General features: G+C 44.4%; 1 protein-coding gene across 1 annotated transcript in view; it reads right to left on the reverse strand.

Moving 5' to 3' along the window:
• Positions 1-204: 204 nt before the first annotated feature.
• Positions 205-20,484, reverse strand: part of UNC13A (unc-13 homolog A) — a 239,759-nt gene continuing 219,479 nt past the window's right edge. Inside the window, exons 40-44 of the mRNA XM_088450825.1 lie at positions 18,305-18,452; positions 14,350-14,406; positions 13,079-13,171; positions 10,325-10,484; positions 205-1,508 (exon numbers count right to left, since the gene is read on the reverse strand). Of these exons, the coding sequence (XP_088306951.1) occupies positions 1,223-1,508; positions 10,325-10,484; positions 13,079-13,171; positions 14,350-14,406; positions 18,305-18,452 (744 nt within the window). The 3' untranslated portion in view covers positions 205-1,222. The remainder of the gene's footprint in view (positions 1,509-10,324; positions 10,485-13,078; positions 13,172-14,349; positions 14,407-18,304; positions 18,453-20,484) is intronic.

The raw sequence follows: 20,484 nt of genomic DNA on the forward strand, positions 1-20,484 counted from the left end.
TTGTTGTGCCGCTAAATGAGAGTGATTCTTTTTCTCCTTTGTGTTTATACTTCTACGTTTTAACACAACGTCTTTTCTAAAAAATACCAATGCCTTGAAAAACACCACCTGAAAGATGACCTTGGCCTGTTTTGTGGGCATAGATAACCAGCTGTATTGTAGATGAAGGATTGATAATGATGATAATTGAAATCACTAACACAATTTGCCTTTCTTCATTTGTATTTAATAGCTGTTATAATAAAATATTTTTACAGAGACCAAAAATGGCCAAGTTAGTGCAAACCTTTTGTACATGCACCTGGGAGGAAGGAGAAAGAAGGGGAGTTTTCTGTACATGATAGGAAGAAGTTTGTGGGGGAAATTTGTGGCATCGCTCATTGGAAATAACATGCCACATTTATTTTAAACATACTGTATGGGAGTTTTAATCCCTTGTGCAGTGCGTGTGTGCGAGAGGAGGGATTGGAGGATTTGGAGAATTTTGCTGTTCTGCCCTGATCAGGGGTGGGGATTTGTAACCCCTTCAGTGCTGGATGATTTGGGCAGTTTTGGGCAAGGACAGAGGTGCTAAGCAACTTGCAGTGTCCTTTTTGCTGCACCGTGCAAATGGGTGACTGTCCAGTCCAAGGCATTAAAACAGGCATGATTTGAATGGGGTCTACCAAGAGCTTTCAGGATTAGGGTTTAAGGTTGTTGTTTCATAGAAAACTAATACCCATGCAGCACCATTGCACAGAATAAGACACTGGTACAGGAAGATCTTATATACACAGCAGGTGGGGTGCAGGCAACTTTAATTTACAGGTCAAGGGGAGGGGAAGTGTCAATTGTTCTCCAATTTTAGGGGAACAGGGTCTCTCAAACTGCTAAATCCTCCCACTGCCAGGGTGCTGTTAACTGCCCAGCAGATTAATGCATGGCAGGAGTTAAGGCCCTCTAACAACTGTGCTTATGTGGTCCAGCAGGGAGAACATTAACACAATGGCACATATGAACGCAGCCCTTGGTGTGTATATTTGTGTACACCTTACCCATGTCACTGCCAGAAAGGCACCAGTGAGCATTAGGCAGAGCTTGGGGAGCACTGCTGGCAGTGACCTGGTTAATAGTGTATTTCAAAATGTATTTAAACTATTTACAGTCTGGGCCTGGGGTGCAAGGCAGTGAGAAAGGTACTCTTGTTATACAAGGGGTGGAGTTGTAAACTGACCCCATCACCCTAGCTGCCCTCTTCAGGAGAGCGAGTGTCAGATTTCAGCTTGACAAATTCTTTGGCCACCTCATCATTGTTGCGTTGTGACAAGATCCGCAAGATGGTCAGTCCTGTCTCATCCATGTGAATGCGTCGGCCGAGGGGAAGCCAGCAGGCACAGCTGCCTCTTTGTGTTAGATCTCGCAGCTGCATAACAGCTGTGCCCACTGTTCGGTCTTCCCGTGCAAAGCAGTAATCTTTCACACACACCTGCAGTTCATAGCATTCTGGGCCATTTTCACTGCCCAATGTGCTACAAGGCATAGGAGAATAAGAAAAGAAAATATTAAAAAAAAAATGACACAGTGCAAACAGCAATGATACTATACACCAGGAGTATTCAACATGTGGCCCTTCAGCTGCTGTGGAACTACACATCCCAGCATGCCCTGCCACAGTTTTGCTATTAGGGCATTCTAAAACTGTGGCAGGGCATGCTGGGATGTTAGTTCCACAGCAACTGGAAAGCCGCATGTTAAATACCCATGTTATACACCATAGCAATGAGTCATACAGCACCTTCCATTAGCTACCTATACTTGACTATAAAAAGTTAATATCTGATATTATTTTTTTTTTAAAAAGTCCTTATAAGCAACAAATGATAAATAAAGCAGACAGATACAGCAGCATGTGTTGGTGAAATTTATCTTTAATTTCTGTTCCTATCAAAACATTTAAATTCAGGTTGTGCTAGAGTGTGATAAAGTGGAGTACAAATTATAAGCATTTGCTGCGAAAACAGTCATAAGTCTATGATGTCATCCTACTCATACAGTCAGTGGAGGATTGGCACATGCTGCTACAATTGCGATTTGTACAAAATTTAGAAAAATGTAAAGACAGGGAATACAAATATTTACATTTTAGAAGCCAGACTAAAAATTTAAGAGCAAGGCAAATTATTACTATTATTTTTGTTTAATACGGTATCCATTAATAAATAGCGGACCAATCACATAGCTCCAACTCTCTTTGTACACAACTAAACCCTCTTACAGACATTACAGTCCCTTCAACCCACACCATAAACCTTGTCAATTAATTTTTATGTCCATCTGAATTCTCTTCTTCATCTCACTCCACTATCCCCACCTCAAGTCCATTCTCTAAGGTAACCGTCATTCCTAAATCCCAAAGACATCTCAAATTCCTCCAGTTTATATGTACCATTCATCAATAACTCCATCCTGTCTCCCTCATCCCAAGTACATCTCTGTGTCATCATCCTCCTTCTACTCATATTACACCTGTTTACATGTACCCTTCATCACTAACGCCATCCTGTCTCCCTCATTAGCATCATCCTGCCACCATCATATCCCCTTTAATATTACAATCATAATGATTAACAAAATCAACCCTCGCCTCCTTAAAAAACATTCATCCTGTCTCAGGAATGTCTTAGAACTGCTTCAGACATAGGGATCTGGGTACTAATAATCGCGGTACTGCTGCGATTATTATGTACTTAACTCGCCAGGGATATTTTCATTATTAAAGAAGGAAAGGGGGGTTGGGCTGCACATCCTAATTTAAACACAATATGAGGTGCTACCTTGCTGATATCTGTAGTTCTACAGCAGAAATAGAAGGAGGGAAAAAGTGTTTAAATTAGGATGTGCAGCCCAACCCCCCTTTACTTTTTTCTGTGTATGCGTGTATTTAAGGTACACTTGTTGGTGCTAGCACTCTTCCTACCTGCCCCAGGTGATTTTAATTAGTATGGGTCCTGTGCATTGCAGTACACACATGTAATGGGCGCTATTACAGGTAAGTCGTCCCAGATAAATTTATACAATGTGTCAGTATTAGGGATGTTAGGGACCCACCTGATGAGGTACACCTTGATGCGGTAGGTGGGCAAACATCTTTGGCCAAATATGTACTAAGAACCTCAATTTAATACCATGTTTATTGACAGCTTATTATATATTTTGTGATAACAAGAGATATGGTAAGTACTTACCTTTGTTATCTCTGTTTCTACGAAGTCCATAGGGTCCAGAGGGTTGACCTTGGGGTAGAGCTGGATCTGGATCCACGGGCACCATGCAGTCAAAGCTTTTGCTGCTCCCAGGATGCACCTGGGTCCATCCTCCCCCATACCCCGCCCCCGAGCCACAGGCACCTCTGTTGGTAAGCAGCCAAGGCCGGAGGAGGAGACTAAACAGAGAGAAGGAAGACTGGAACACACAAGAAACAATACTCACAGAAATGGGAGATGGAAAACCGGTGACCAGCCACACAGCCCAAGTGAAGCCAGGTGCGTCAGGTCGGGCGCCCTGTGGACCCTATGTACTTCGTAGAAACAGAGATAACAAAGGTAAGTTCTTACCATATCTCTTGTTTTCTACTTCAGGGTCCATAGGGGTCCACAGGGTTGACCTTGGGGATGTCCCAAAGCAGTTCAACTAAGGGCGGGGACGCTCCTGTGCAGAAAGGAGAACCCGGCGCCCGAAGGATGCATCCTGAGAGGCAAAGGTGTCAAACGCATAGAAACTCAAAAACGTCTGAATGGAAGACCAGGTGGCCGTCTTACATAGCTGAACACCAGAGGCACCACGTCTAGCAGCCCAAGAGGGACCCACAGAACGAGTGGAATGACCCCTAACAGAGGCTGGCACAGGTAAACCCTCCTGTGCATAAGCCTCACAAATAACAGAACAAAGCCAACGGGCTAACGTTTGTTTGTTGGCAGGCCAACCCCTCCTGTGAAAACCAAAGAGGACAAACAAGGAATCAGACTTCCTAACGGAAGCAGTCCGGTACACATAAATTCTGAGAGCACGGACTACATCCAAGGAAGCCTCACCAGCTGAAAGATGAGGTGACTGAAAAGCTGGCACAACAAGTTCCTGATTGATGTGGAACTTTGAAACCACTTTCGGCAAAAACTCAGGACAAGTGCGAAGTACCGCTCTGTCCTGATGAAAAAGCAGAAAAGGGGGACGACAGGAAAGCACCCCCAATTCTGACACCCTGCTGGCAGAAGCAATTGCCAGGAGAAAAACGGTCTTAAATGTTAACCACTTGAGTTCCACCGACTCAAGAGGCTCAAAAGGAGGACACTGTAGGACCCGATGAACCTCCGCCAAGTCCCAAGGAGCCACAGGAGGCACGAAGGGAGGCTGGATTCGGAGAACACCTTGGAAAAAAGTGTGAACATCTGGCAGTGTAGCAATCCTTCCTTGGAACCACACGGACAGCGCGGACACATGCACCTTCAGGGAGGCAAGGCGTAAGCCTAGGTCCAAACCTGATTGAAGAAATTTCAAGATCCTAGAAACTCAGAACACCTGAGGATCATAGTTTCTGGACTCACACCACTGAAAGTAATTACGCCACACCCTGTTCCGTGCGGAAGCAGGCTTGCGTGCCCTGAGCATGGTACTAATAACCCCAGAAGCCCCGAGACCTTAAGAAGGCTATCTCAAGAGCCACACCGTCAAAGACAGCCGATCTAGATCCGGGTAAAGGCAGGGCCCTTGAGACAATAGGTCCTGAGGCTGAGGAAGAAGGTACGGAGCGTCGATGGAGAGGCTCCTCAGATCGGAGTATCAAGGACGTCTGGGCCACGCTGGAGCCACCAGCACGAGCGTGCCGCTGTCCTGCTTGAATTTCCGCAGGACCCGAGGTAGCAGGGATATCGGAGGAAACAGATACGCCAGGTCACCGACAGCATGTCTACCAGACATGCACCTGCGTCTCTTGTCCTTGACCCGTAAACAGGCAACTTGTGATTGTGACGAGAGGCCATGAAGTCCAGCTACGGCAGCCCCCATCTGTCCACGAGTAGCTGAAACACCTCTGGGTGAAGTGACCATTCCCCGGGATGCACATCGTCACGGCTGAGGAAGTCCGCCTCCCAAATGAGGACTCCGGGGATGAAGACCGCCGAGATTGCTGGAATGTGGCACTCCACCCAAGCAAGGATGCAAGACACCTCCGACATCGCAGCCCAACTGCTAGTTCCTCCCTGGTGGTTGATGTACGCCACTGTGGTGGCGTTGTCGGACTGAACTTAAACCACCCTTCCTTGAAGAGCGGTGCCGGACGACTGCAGAGCCCTGTACACCGCTCGCAGTTCCAGGATGTTGATGGGGAGAAGTGCTTCTTCCGCAGTCCAACGTCCCTTAAGTGACAATGAGCCTGTCACTGCCCCCCAACCCCAGAGACTGGCCCCTCGACCAGATGAGCTGTCTGAAGCCACCAAGCCAAAGACTGCCGAACAACCGGGGACAACACCAGCATCTGAGAGCGAATCCGGTGAGGTAACCCGTTCCATTCTGATAGAGTCCGCCCCTGCAGGGGCCTTGAATGGAACTGGGCAAATTCCACCATGTCAAATGCCGACACCATGGACCCCAGAACCCTCATTGCCGAATGGACCGACAGGCGGCAACTGCTCAGGCAACTGTATATACAGCTGTAGGTAGGAGACCTTTTCCGGAGTCAGGAAGATCCTTTGCTGACGAGAATCTAGCAGGGCTCCCAAATGAACCATCCGCTTTTATCAACCACCCGTGCGCTTGTAGACAAGCGATCGTCAGGTGGAGATGTTGAAGCAGTACCTCCGGAGAGCTCACCAGCAAAAGGAGGTTGTCTAGATACGGCAGCAGCCGTACATTCTGGCTCCGAAGATGTGCGGCCATGATCGCCATCCTTGGTGCGGGTAGCGCCCGAAACTGATAGTGATGCTGCAGGATAGCGAACCTCAGATACCACTGGTGCGAAGGTGCTATCGGAACATGGAGGTAGGAGTCCAGGATATCCAGGGAGACCATGCAATCCCCAGGTTCCATTGCCAGAATGATGGAACGTAACGTTTCCATCCTGAATTTGGGTACTCTGAGGAATTTGTTCAGAGACTTCAAATTGAGGATAGGGCTATGAGAACCATTGGGTTTCTGCACCAGAAACAGAGTAGAGTAGTACCCTGTCCCTCATTGTGATTGAGAAACGGGAACGATTACCCCTACTTTCAACAAGGACTCTATAGCTTCCTGAATCTGCAAAGCCTTGGTTTTCTCCTGAGAAGGAGTCGTGCAGAAAAACTGGTGGGGCGGTCTGTGCTGAAAAGACAGGGCGTACCCCTGGGAGACCAATTCTCGAACCCAGGCATCCGTGGTGGTATTGTGCCAGCACTGGGCAAATTGAAGAAGTCGGCCTCCCACTCTGGGGTCCCCCAGAGGGAGGCCTGTCCCATCAGGCAGAAGGTTTATCTTCCTGCTTGGAAGAAGGGCGCCTGGCACTCCAGGCCTGCTTCTTGGGCTTAGAGGCGGTCTTGGTCTCCGACTGCCTTGGGAAGGACTGACCTTTGGCCTTGCCCTGAACCTGAAAGGACCGAAAAGCGGAGCTCCGCACCTTAGCAGGTGCTGAAGCCAAAGGGAGGAAGGCTGATTTTAATTTAGCCAGAGTATCCACTATTTTGTCCAAGTCTGGACCAAATAGCAACTCCCCATTAAAAGGTAAGGCCTCCAGGCCCTTTTTAGAGTCTGCGTCCACTCTCCAGGACCGCAGCCACAAGGATCGATGCGCAGACACCGCTGCAGCCGAAACCCTAGAGGTCAGCAAGCTGGCATCTAACGATGCTTCCCCAATATAGGAAGCCGCATCTCTCATCTGCCCTATTAACGCCCTCTGGATATCAGGAGCATCGTCCGGAAAGGTATCCTCTAAAGTGTTGGCCCAGCTCTCAACAGCTTTAGCCACCCAAGAGATGGCCATGGATGGACGGGCCACTGCCCTGGAGAGAGAGTAGATAGACTTTAAACAAGTCTTCACTTTCCTATCCGTGGGATCCTTCAGAGAAGAAATAGACGGCAAGGGCAATGTAGCGCTTTTAATCAAGCGGGTGACATGGGAATCCACTGCCGGTGGGGTTTCCCATTTCCTGCAATGAGCCTCAGGAAAAGGATAATTGGATGCCAACCATTTCTGTGGTTGGAATCTCTTACTGGGCGACTGCCAGGCCCCCGCCATATGATCCGTCAATTGGTCAGACAGAGGAAAAACATTGGAAGTTACCTTAGCCTTTTTAAAATTAGGATACTTTGACCTAGGATCCGGTGCATCCTCCCCTGGCTAGCAATTAACCCCAGGGTTGCCAGTTCCCGCAGCCAACTGCAAATGATGGGTTAGAACTGTGCTCTGCTGTATGGGCAGATGGGATGTGAGATGTATTGTTTGTGTCGGGGTGCTGCACCTTCCTAAAAGCAGGAGTACCGGGTCCTGTGTAACGATAGAATGGGGTAGAGGGTGCGGAGGGTGCGGAGGGTGCGCTCGCCCTATGGGTGTAATGCTGGAGTAATAGTATGTCGTGGTCTTTTGTGTTCAATGTTGTGTGTGGCGTGATGGGGTGTAGGGAGGGAAGGGGGTCTAATGGACTGGAGGTGGTGGGTGAGGAAATGAAGACAGAGGCAGAAATGGGGGCCAAAAGGTTTATTGGAAAAAAACAGTACTAATCCTGTTCGGTCCCAGGCACCCAGGTGGGGTGAGCGATCCACTTGGGGGTGTGTGTGGGTGGAGACTGGGGAGGTGAGTGGACCCTTTAGGGGGCTCCTTTCCATGCAGTTCAATAGACCGGCACGTTACCCCTGCTGGACCTTTGGTCAACAGTCTTAGGATGTCTCGGGGGGAGGGGAGTGGTGGGTTGGCAGCGGGTCTGGCGGTTGTGGATGTACACCCTGGCGGCGTCCCGCGCAGGGGTATAAGTCTCGGAGTCACTTACCTACCGGTATGATTTGTTGATGAAAAAGGCTTGGGCTGCTGGTAGCTGGTGTAAGAATTTCCTTTTGCAGATGCGGTGTTGGATGGCTGCTGCGGTGTCAGCGGTTGGAGGAAGCTATGTGTGTGGTAGTAGCTTGCTGGTGCACTGTTGGGCTTGGTGCACCGCGTTGCTGGCGTTCTGTTCCCGCTGCCTGGTGGGTGCCTGTTGGTGTGGATCACTTAGGGATTGCTGCTGGACGAACAGCTGTGAGTGGAGCTGGTGTTGGTTGCTCCCAGGGGAGGGTGCGTGGTCGCCTGGGTCCAGCAGGCGGAGTGGTGATCAAGAGGGGTGCGCAGGGCTTTGCTAGGTGTGATGCCCAGCGCGGCCCTGCGGGTGGTGGGTAGGGAGGATTCTGGAAGCAGCAAGGCTCGACCGAGTTCTCCACGGGAATGAAGAGCTCTGGTGTAAGCTGGCTGTGGTGTCAGAATGTAGGGGGTCTCCAATGTGTTTCGGCAGGGGCTCTGCCTTCTTCAAGGAGGTAACCTTTTGGCCCCCATTTCTGCCTCTGTCTTCATTTCCTCACCCACCACCTCCAGTCCATTAGACCCCCTTCCCTCCCTACACCCCATCACTCAACACAGCTCCCGCAGCCAGCCTGTCACCCTAGTGGTCTAGCGATTACGTGGGGTATGCCTCTTAGAGGGGGAGCCCGCCGCCGCTGCTGCTAGCGCCTCCGGTCTGTCCCCAAGAGACCGGAGGCATCCGACTGCATTTCTAGTACCCGCGGGCCATCGTACGCGGCGACCCGCGGCTTACCTGATCCCCGTCGCTTCCGGCAGCAGTCGAAGGGAGAGCCCTGCTAGTACAGACTCTGGGGTCCCACCGCAATCCCCAGATCTGTACTGGCGTGGAATAGGAGCGGCAGCGTGGACGTCCTAAAGGACAGTCTGATGCTGCCGCTCAAATCAGTGTAAAACAAGTAAAAATAAAAAACTTTTCTTCTTTAAAAATAAGCTTAGGGGCTGCTCCTGCAGCCCCACTGCAAAAGGGTGACCCGACTGCGGTCGGGCACCAACTAAAACTGAGGTGCCTGTGGCTCGGGGGCGGGGTATGGGAGAGGATGGACCCAGGTGCATCCTGGGAGCAGCAAAAGCTTTGACTGTGTGGTGCCCGTGATCTAGATCCAGCTATACCCCAAGGTAAATCCTGTGGACCACCTATGTACCCTGAAGTAGAAATTAAGTGTTCATAGTGCTTAAGAGTGTGCATCATATTTTCATTATTAATAGAAATATCTCGGCTATGTACCACAAGGAACTTGCAGGGACAGCAGTAACAGTTATAACCCCGGCATTTGGGAGAAGTCTTTCACAGAAGTGAAAGATTTCCCTGGGGGAAGCTGACACTGCGCATGTGCACAGCGTCAGCTTCCAGCACCAGCCAGGGGCTGCGAGAGAGAGATCGAAAGATATCTCTCTTGCACCTGGAGCCCCCATAGGCTCAAAGCAGTTTACACCATATGCAGATGGTGTAAACTATTGTGGCTAAACTCCAAAAAGCTTTGCCAAAAAGCTTTGTACATAGGGGTCAGATCGTAGTCCCCATTGACAATAATGGGGACTGCGATCTGAAGTGCTCAATAGCATTTTGCCGGAGATTTCTGTGAAATCTCCTGCATTGTGCTATTAACATAGGAACAATACATAAAATTGTGCAGAAACTACATAATTTTATGTAAAAATCAGCTTGATACATAGGCCCCATAAACCTCTTACTATTACTAATTATTTTATCACATGGCACACACTTAACAAACTAAAACTCCTGTAATGACTTACAGGTAACCAATGACGGTAAAAAGATTCCAAGCAAATGAAATGCTTGTTATATTTAACATTACTTACAAAACCATACTTTCATTTTTAGATGTCTGTGCCTACTTGGGCAGTGCGTAGTAATGAGAAACTAAAAAGAATGTGGGCACCAATAACTAATTTACTAAAGTGCGGGTTTTTAGAAATGGAGATGTTGCCCATAGCAACCAATTAGATTCTAGCTATTATCTTTTTGAAGGTGCTAGATAAATGATAAGTAGAATCTGATTGGTTGCTATGGGCAACATCTCCACTTCTTAAAACCCACACTTTAGTAAATATACCCCACAGTCTTTTCTCATGGCAGTGATTATAGTTCTATATGATCTCAAGGGTATTTCTGCGTGGAGCAGATTATATTTAGAGGTGTATACTAGAACCACAATAAATGCAATCTCGAGTTCATGCACATTTATAGGATGAGATGTTCAAGTAGTATGTCAAAAAGAGATAGTGTGCTGATATTTATGTGTGTATACTCACAATTGGAAGCTCTCATTGTATTTTGGAACCCAACTGTTGTTCTTGGATTTTGTGGTAAATTTCCTCTTCTTGTCACTCAGATTTGGACCAATCATGTTAACCTCAATGAATGGGCGGAAAATCCCAGAGGTCTGCCACTTCAGATCATTTGCTGCAACAACTTGAAGAAGAGAAATGGCATATTAATGAACAGCATACAAAAGGTGCAACTATGGAATATATTAATTGTGTTTCTTCAATGGGTAACGTGTTCATTATTATTATTTCATTAAACTCTTCTAGCAAACAGCAATAACTCTAATGACAGTTTCAGGGTATAATTTGCACTAATATGAGTAAATCACTTTGACAGTGAATATGAAATAAAATTGTAACTATCAATTCTCAAAAAAATGTATACTCTCAACTGTGAGGAAATACATTATGTGGTATATTTATGTGTGATAGATTTTTACACCTTGCTTGGACTATTACATAATGTGAAAACAAGTGTTTTACTTCAGTTGCAGTCACCTTCCCTTACCACAAGGTGGATGCTGGTTTAGTAGAAATACTTGAGGTCTGTGGTAAATGTGACCTCGGTACTCACTAAACAGCAGATTGCACCTAAAGAGCATTTCAGGTATGTAGGTCACTTTTCCCAAATTATACTGATAGCATGAGGGTCATTTTGCCTAGAGGAACCTGCTACTTTGCAATGTATCCAATAGAAAAGCTGCAGCCAGAGCACAATAAATTTAATTTTATTAACTATGTATAACAATTTCAAAATGATGGATAGAGTTAATTAATAAATGTTATAGCCATCCTAATACATCACTTTATACTGTACATTTGATGTTTAGCAGTTAGATACAGGTCTAATTTATAAGCTTTGTGGTACTCACAGTTCCCCATTTAACTCATAGCTTTTCCTATTCTGAGAGTCCTACTACTTTGATCAGTAAGGGATGTGCCATGTATTCCACATAGGGTGGCCAATCCTGGGATCGGCGAGATCCCGGGATTTTGGCCTAAAATCGTCTGGATTTGAATCCCGGGATTGGAGCTTCCAATCCCGGGATTTCTGGACTAGTCATCGTATGCGCTTTCTTTTTAGTTGTTGTTTTTATGCTGAGTAGTGCTGAGCACCTGCAGCAAACGGCTCAGATGCTGCCCCTGCCCCCTGCTGTACGCAGCGTGACGTGATGTCAGAGGTCATGCTGAGCAGCCCGGCGACAACCGCGAAAGCCCGTCCGCCTGCCCGCACCATGCTCAAGCCTAAGCAGAGGAGGGCTGTCTGGTGCTTGGTGGGGCGGCCACGGGTATCATCACAGAGGGAGCCAGTCCAGGCAGACGTGGAGAAAGGAGCACCCAAGCGGAGGCTGGTACTCGGGGGGATGGTGGAAGGGGGCGAGAGAGATATAAGGAATGGGGGGGAAAAGATAAGGAATGAGGGATGGGGGGGAGAGAGAGATAAGGACTGAGGGACAGAGGGGAAAAGCGTTAAGGACTGAGGGACAAAGGAGGGGAGGGAGATAAGGACTGAGGGACAGGAAACGGACGGAGTGCAGCCACTGAGTCCTGCTGCTGCCTGCCAGTGCCACTGCCAACTCAATCCCGGGATTGAGGGTTTTTCAATAACGAATCCTGGGATTGAAAAAACAGCCCGAGAGTGGCCTTTCTAATTCCACAGTAGCATACCCTCCAACATTTCCCAATAAGAACCCGGTACATGGGGGCGTGGCCACAGAAAAAGGGGTGTGATCACGGGTAAAGGGGCGTGTCCATGGGGGGTGGGGGCATCGGGCGCTGGCTAGTTTACAACTTGCAGTAATATACTGCATGTTCTGTATGTATACCAGCGCTGGCGGTCAGAGCAGGGAAGCACGGAGGTTGGCTGTCACTCAGCAGCGCTGTGGGAGTCCTGTGTCCCAACAGTGTTGCTTAACAAATCTGGCGAGTATACCAACCCGGTACAAAACGGTACAGCCCCGTTTGCCGGTACAGACCATTAGAAAACGGTACTGTACCGGCTAAAACGGTATAGTTGGAGGGTATGCAGTAGCTGGCTTTACATTGGCATTCGGACCCTGAACTTACTCTAGGCATAGCACTGACTTGTGAGGATTCTTGAAGATGAGATGGTTGTATGATGGTGATTTTAAACCAACCGCCTAATCCCTATAGTTAGTAAAATAAACAATTAATAGAATATACTTACTAGGCACCTGCAGGTCAAACACTTATCCATTTAACATTTAAATTATGGTTGGATGAAATTAATGCTGGGTACACACTGGCAGATATAATAGCCGATCAATTGATCGGCCAATATATTGTGTTTGCATCCGCAGGTGTGTACCAGCGATGTATGTCTGTGAAAGACGTCATTCACAGACCTATCGCGTCGACTGTCTGCACAACCGATGGCAGATATATCTGCAGATATATGTGCACATCATGCTGTGCGTACGGTCAGCCGACCACCCACACACTTGCTGTACAGGCCGCTGGGGGGGCGCGCGACACGACACCGGCCAGTGGGACCCCTGATCAGATTGCAGTTATGGTTGTTCAGTGTGTATGAACAACCATTATCTGCAGATATATCTGCCGATCAGTCGATCTGCAGATATATCTTTCTGGTGTGTGCCCAGCTTAAATGTCATCTCCAGGTGTTAACTGGTTTTTTTTCTGTATATACTGTATGGTAATGACTTTTCCTTTGAACTCTAGTATTAGTATCAGGTTGAATTATTTTATGTTCATTACCTTTTACACTGATCTTGTGTTCTCCTGTTCCTGGGTGGGTGAAGAGTTCTACGTGGATTGAAACTTCTCCAACCGAATCATCCACACCAGATCCTGATGAGAATAAATATTGGGATAATTAGGCAGATCTATATGACAAAAGTGCTCCTGAGTATAACTGCTGGCAGGGTTTGGCTGGTCCTTAAAAAGGTTTAATAGTTACCTTCTGATATATTATGTAATTTAAAGTTCAAAATTTTCACTCCTGCCAGCAGCCATTTATTTTAAGTTAGGCAGTGAGGAATTGGGTTACTACTTTACTTGTAACTCAAGTCCACCAGGGTCTGCTTGTGAGACTATAGCACTGCAGTCTCTCCATGCTCTCGGTGCAACATGCAACTTAGTGCTATTCTATTTGCTGTTAAATCAGTATTATGTATTGCCACCAACCTCCCACAGCATACCCCTTCTTAAAACTTTTGCTCGGACTTGGCCCTTGCCAAGTCCCATTGTGGATTTCTTTTTTGAGTAATGATTTACCTCTGCAGCATATAAACTAAATATTAATGCCACCATTATAGCTCCATTATAGGCAAAGAAATAAAAGTGATAAACCATAAACTTGCATGTATTTTACTTGTAATGATCTGGGCATTCTGATGCATTGCATGCTTTCAACAGGCAAAGGGTCATCTTTCTGAGTCTGGCAAGATGTTTCCACATTCAGTTCCTGCAATAAGGACCCCAAGTTCGTGCCATAATATGTTGCTGACAGAAAAGGAGTTGATACTTCAGTCCCACTTATACAGGTGAACAAAATGCCAAAAACTAGCTTAAGCAGCACTGGCATCTCTGTGGAAATATTTTTCTCTTAAAATATGAGAAAGCAGCTATATCCATGACCTACTTCAATTTCCCAGTTATTTTGATCTAATACACAAAGAGTTCAACAAAAGAAAGGCTGTTTCCACAGTCTGTCAATGTATAGAGACTGCTTAGTACTATAGATAATGTACAAAACAGGTATATGTGGTGAATTAGTATTAGATAGGCTGTTCAGCAGCTTCACATTATAAACGCACACACAAACACACAAATAGTGCATGGAAGGAAAATCGTCACATAAAAACAGTGTATTACGAAATAGCAAGGTGTGTTTACTAACAAGTGGGACTGGAGTACTCCTCATCAGCCAGAAAATAAGCCCTAACTGGCAGTGGGAAGAAGTAAGTTGCCCTATAGACATGGCAGAATAGGACATGCTTCCAAAGGCTATTGCGCCAATGACATACCCTTTTCTGGATAAGTCTCTTCAGAAAGAGTAAACCTAATACCTTTTCCACCATGGACTGGGAGATAAAGGAGAGGCAAAAAGCAAGAGATGGAAAAGGTGTCAGGAAGGAGGAGCAGAGTGGTGGGAAGAGATGAGAATAAAAGTGGTTTGTATACTCTGCACATACTGATCTGGATCCCAATATACTGTATATCCATCCTGGGTGGATCTAGTGCAAAATGACCATGATACTCAGCAAAGTTTTCATTTGTCTCAGTTAGGTTGGACAAGATTACTATTAACAGTAGTTCATATAGCGCCAGCATTATCCTTTACAATTGCAAACAAATCATTAAGACATGACTGGTTAATAACAGACAGACAAAGCAGTAAGAGGGTCCTGCTTGCAAGCTTACAGTCTATAGGGAAGATATCATACTGTCCAGACTCCATACTATAATGTTGTGTGCTTTCAGCTCTTTCTAGTCTGCTGACTCAACTGAGACAAGACTGTGTTTCTCCATTCTTAAAGTAAGGCAAACATACTGGAGGTCATTTACGAAGGCACCTGAGTCAGATTATGCACAGTGTAAGCTCAGGAATAAACAGTGAATAAACAGTCATTGTATCCCCCTCCCAAAATCCTCAACAAGCCGCAATGGTAGACACCCTGGCTGATTTCCTTTAAAACAGGCTGATCAGAGTAAGGTGCTCTAGGGAATTCCAGTCCCAGGGTGTTCAGTGCAGGGCTGGTGGCTCTATATTAATGCTCAAAAACTGTGTGTTCCTCTACCAGCCCCACCATATATACAGTTGGGTCTCTTCTTAACCTCATTGGCTTTTTTGGGTCAGGATAGTTAACAAAAGATGTCTAGCGAAGCAGCTTTTCATTTTTTTTTAAATAAATATTAGGGCGCCCACTTCTCTGTAGCTAGAACATGGCAGGCAGCTCTCCTAGGGGTCCTCCAACACCCTAATTTCCTAAAGTGCAAAATTTTGTAGTAGTAAAGGCTAGCGCCAAAATGCCTATGCCTATTGTTTCTTTCTTTTGCATGGTTAGTTCAATAGAGAAGACAATACTAATACTAATTAATAAACTGGTGACCAGTTGTTGTTTTTTTCACTTTTTTGGTATAATGAGCTGGAGTCTAGAGTGCCGCAGTTGTCAATCCATGGGCACCAATATTGTTCTTTATCCTAGACTCTGGTGAAAAATCTAGGTGCCTTTGAACAAATCAAGGCGCAAGATGGGTCTATAACATTTTCTATGCAGAGATACCATCTTGTACATCATAAATGACCTCCACCGGGTTTACAGAATATGTCTGCTGAGCAAAAACATTTTAATAGAGGGCAAGTTAAATACATGGAGAATTGATTAATATATCTATATAAGTACTCAAGTGGTTTATTATATAATTTTTGGATTACTGATTTGTTGAAAAGTTGACTGCAATGCATTAAATCAGTATTAATTTTACCAATTATTCACCTTAAAACATAAACAGAAAAACATACTGTACAAATCATATTTATCTTAGTGTAAAGCTGCATACCACTGTAGCAATTCGTCTGCATTCACCACATACTACAGCATAAAGTGGTCAGATTAAAACCTGCTAAACACCACTGGTGAAGAGGTCTCAAGTCTGGTAGGGCATATGAAGGTCTACAATGAACACAGGATTCTTCTATGTGGGTGGCTAGTAAGTAATACCCAGATCTAAATGATTTAAGATCTGTTGAACCAAGAGCTCCAATTCATTTCCATATTGGAATTAACGGCAATAAAATGGGTTTATATTTCTCCAGAAATCTGAGGCCCACTTATGTTAATGAGAACAGTCTAGAACAGGGGTGGGCAATAAGCGGCCCCAAGCTGCTGTAGAACTACACATCCCAGCATGCCCTGCCAGACCACCCCAGGTCTAGAACATCAAGAGACAAGGAGGTACAGTAATCAAAATCTGCTTTAGAAAGTATCCCAATTCATAGCATGAATTAGATCATAGGTTTCCAGAGTCTTTAAGTCTCAGCAGACAAAAATAGCTCCTTATGAGAGTCACATTTTTCCTTTAATTTAATAATACTTCTACTAATAATAATAATAATAATAATAATAATAATAATAATAATAATATGAATAAAGTAGATGCCATTATGATATGCCCCTTTTGAATATGATCTCTAGAATTCAGACTTTTGAGACGGGTCTTGATGAAATACTTTGGACTTTTCAGGGCTACCAATCTCCTGAAGTCTCATCGTCATTGGAATTCTTAACTGCTTTGACACTAAAGCATATAATTCATCTAAAGCAGACCAGGCCAACCTGTTGCTTTCCAGCTGATGTGAAACTATGAGTCCCAGCATGCTTTACCTGCTGATTGGTGGAAGGGTATGCTGAGATTTGTAGTTTCTCATCAGCTGGAGAGCCACAGGTTGGACAGGCCTCATCTTAAATAACATCTCTAATAACCCGCTATGTAAATACTTTCAAATAAAAAAAAATCATTTGTAGGCCTAAGGGGCCATACACCTGAGCCGCGATTCACCGTTCTGCCGATGCCGAGCAATCTGCAGATCAGCAACCAAAATCGATGATCGGCGATCCGTTGGGAAATTCTATATGTTGAAAATCCGCAACTCACAGATTCCAAACATTTTGGGTAAGGATCGGTAAGGATCGAGGTATAGAGATCTTTTAACAAGTTGAATATTTCCAATGCCCTGACATCGGCAGAACAAGACATTGCAGTAATCCGTCGCAGATGTTTGGGGGCCTTTACTTTCATTATTGACATTCAACTGATATATCTCAAGGATGTAGCCTAATCTTATCTGCAAAATATCAATCGAATCAAAACTCAAAATTGCCTATTAAATTTAGTCAATACTAGCTTATTTATTGCTTTATTTTAGCACCATGCACTAAATTCACTGGTAAATCATGGTTTGGAAATAGTTGTAATAACTTTAGAATTTTGCTAACAATTATTACCAGTCAACAAAATAGCCAATTAAATATAGTATTTGGTGCATCCCTAATACAGAGTGGTAAAATGTAATTATATTTTATTTGCTTACATACTATAATATCTGGTGTTTATCTACAGATGCCACTCTTAAGCAGCAGCAATGTCCATCACAACCATCATTATCAGCTACTACTGCTTTCATTGGCTCATCTCAGAAAAGTGTCTGTCAGTCAGTTTGCTAGTCTGTCTGTAATTACATTACCTCATAATCCTCGCTCACCTCTGTAATAACACATTTCCCTCCCTCGTCCATGTAGTAACACATTCAATATTCCCCTCCCTCACCCGTGTAGAAATACAGCCCCTCCCTCACACCTGTAGTAACGCATTACCCTTAATCACACCTGTAGTAACTTGTTCCCCTCCCTCGCTAGTGTTGTCACACATTCCCTTCCTTCACACAGTAGTAACTAATTTGACATTCCACTCCCTCACCTTACCCCCTAACTCTGAACCCACTACTGTGTCCTTATCCCCCTAACCCTGCACCCAATACTTTGTCCTTATCCCTCAACACTTAACAAAATAATGTACCCTTACCCCATAAACCTGCACCCAATATTGTATCTTTACCCCCAAACTCTTCTCTCACTATTCAAATATTGGAGTCACACCAACTTCCAGTGATCTTTGGCAGCACTTGAGATGACAGTTGGTTTTTGAATATTAAACTGTTCTACAGCCACAATGAGACAGTCAGTCAGGACACTGCACAGGGGGAGGACACATTTTAGCCCTTTTCACCCCCTTAGGAGTCACGTTTCAAAAAAATCCATCCTTAGTGGGCACCTACGTCATGGAAGGAATATACTCCCTGATTTTCATGTTTCTAGGTTCAGGGGTTTGGGCTGGGCATTGATGAGTCAGTGAGTTAGGACATTTCGTATACACACACACACACACAAAGTGGTTGAGAGATGCGAAAAGATTTCTCACCCTGAGCAGACTGTGTTTGGACAAAGGTTTTGATGAGTGTATCCGTAGCTTGTGTATAAAGAGAGAGTGCATAGCGTAGAGATTGCAGGTCAGGACTTTTCTCCAGGAAAGTCTTTTTGAGACCAACGCCTCCAGCATGGAAATATTGCTGTAAGAAAAATAAAGTGACAGTCCTAGCACAGAACAAAATGAAAACACTGGTTCACTAGTATTATGCATTAACTCACTCTTTGCATGGTGCAGCTACAGTATACATATTAGGACAGTTAAAATTAAAAGAAAAAGAACTCTGTTTTGTGAGCACTCTGTATAGACATGTAAATTGATAAAGATTTAAAACATAACTTTTAATATATCATACATAATAAATATAAACTGTTGTACTTGACATATAACTCAGTACCAAAAAAACCTACTGTTCTATAAACCACACAAATTCCTGAATCTAGGTCCCTTACGGGTATGCACTAAACAAATATACAAAAATTATATAAAATTCTAAGAAAATTCAAACACCCTCCTGTTACCAATTACAGGATAGGAGGTACAAATACCATCTGTATCCTGTATCAAAGAAATGGTGAAATATACAGATTACAATATTCTATAAATGTTAGGTTTTGAATAGCAAATTTATAAGGACATCAGTTTAACCCCTGTTGCATAACATTTACAATGTCACAGAGTTAGGAAAGTCAGGGCATAGAAACTACTGAGCCTCATTCTGCTGCTCCTCACTTGTACCTAGGTCTATCTATGAGGAGTGAGAGATTACTGGAAAAGTAGGTTGCCCATAGAAACAACAGTATAACCGCAGTGTTAATCAAGTTTTCATTTCTGCTGTTGAGGGTCTTACTAGATAGAATTGAACCCCAATGAGAGAATTACTCAACTTGAGATAGGTGTCAGTTAATAGAGGCATAGAAGAAATGACCTCAGGACATTCACTGTGTGAAGTGAAATAAACCGATCATGTTAAATTTCTAATGGAGCCAGTCTGTCATTCAAAATAAGTTACACTAATGAATGCACCAATAAGTAAATCTCTTAGTATTATTCCACTTCCACTGTATCTATCTCGATCCCTACTGTTAAATCTGCCAGCGTTACACATTGGTCTTTGAACAGTTAGAAAAATAAGTAACCCAAATCCTGATTGTAGTAAGCATAGAGTATGATGTATTTAATGATCTCAAAACACGTGTTCACTAACGATGCACTCATTTAGTAGATGACATAGAGATTTGAGAAAAGTAAAATTTCAAATGTAAATACTTAATTATTTCCAGTAATTCTCAAAGTAGTCAACTTATTATCACAGCTGTAGAGACGCGCATTGCGGTAAATTATAGGCGTCTGCTACTGGAATCAAAGTGTAAGTCTATAGCAGGACAATATAGTACTGTCTCAAATTGAACCCCACTTGTAAAGATTTCAAAGCTTGCAGTGTACAGCACCGAAATAAGCTTGCCTATTAGGGTAATAGTGGTAATTAACCTCAATTACATTAATATAATACTGTCACAAAGTAAGAATTCAAATAACCTGTGGTAAAATTGGCAACGGTATCTAAATGCAAAATTCTCCCATTAATGATTTTTGATACATGTGATCTGCAACTTTATAACAGGTATACAAATTAAGCACCGTTTGTCTAAGACTTCAAAGTATGAAATATGCTAAGCTGAAACCATTTTGCCTGTTAGAGTGGTAGCTGCAAAAACAGCCTTTGTTAGGATAAGTATAGAGGTTCCAATGGTTACCTGAGATTGCTTATTGTAACTATGTCTTAGTATACATCAGTATAAGGCTAAAAATGAACACAGGTAATGAAAATTAAGTGGATAAATCCACGGGGATACAAAACCTGATCATGGGGTGTTCTGTGCTGTATAGCCATGGACACCCTTCTGCTACCGAAGCGCATTTCGCCGTACTGGCATTTCCTTCGTGACAAAGCCAGTACGGCGAAACGCAATAAATGACCGTGGTTCAGGAGAAAAAACTGCACTGACGCGTTTCTCAACCTCAATGCCTGGTCATTTCATCAGAAGATTGAGGTTGAGAAACACATCAGAGGTTCCCGTTTTTTCTCCTGAACCATGGTCATTCATTGCGACACTCCAACTGAACACTAAAAAGCCTACTAGACTGCATCACCAGAACATCCAGCTACGCTG

This window comes from Taudactylus pleione, unplaced genomic scaffold, assembly GCF_031769625.1.
Source record: "Taudactylus pleione unplaced genomic scaffold, aTauple2 ptg000529l, whole genome shotgun sequence".
Lineage (NCBI taxonomy): Eukaryota > Metazoa > Chordata > Amphibia > Anura > Myobatrachidae > Taudactylus > Taudactylus pleione.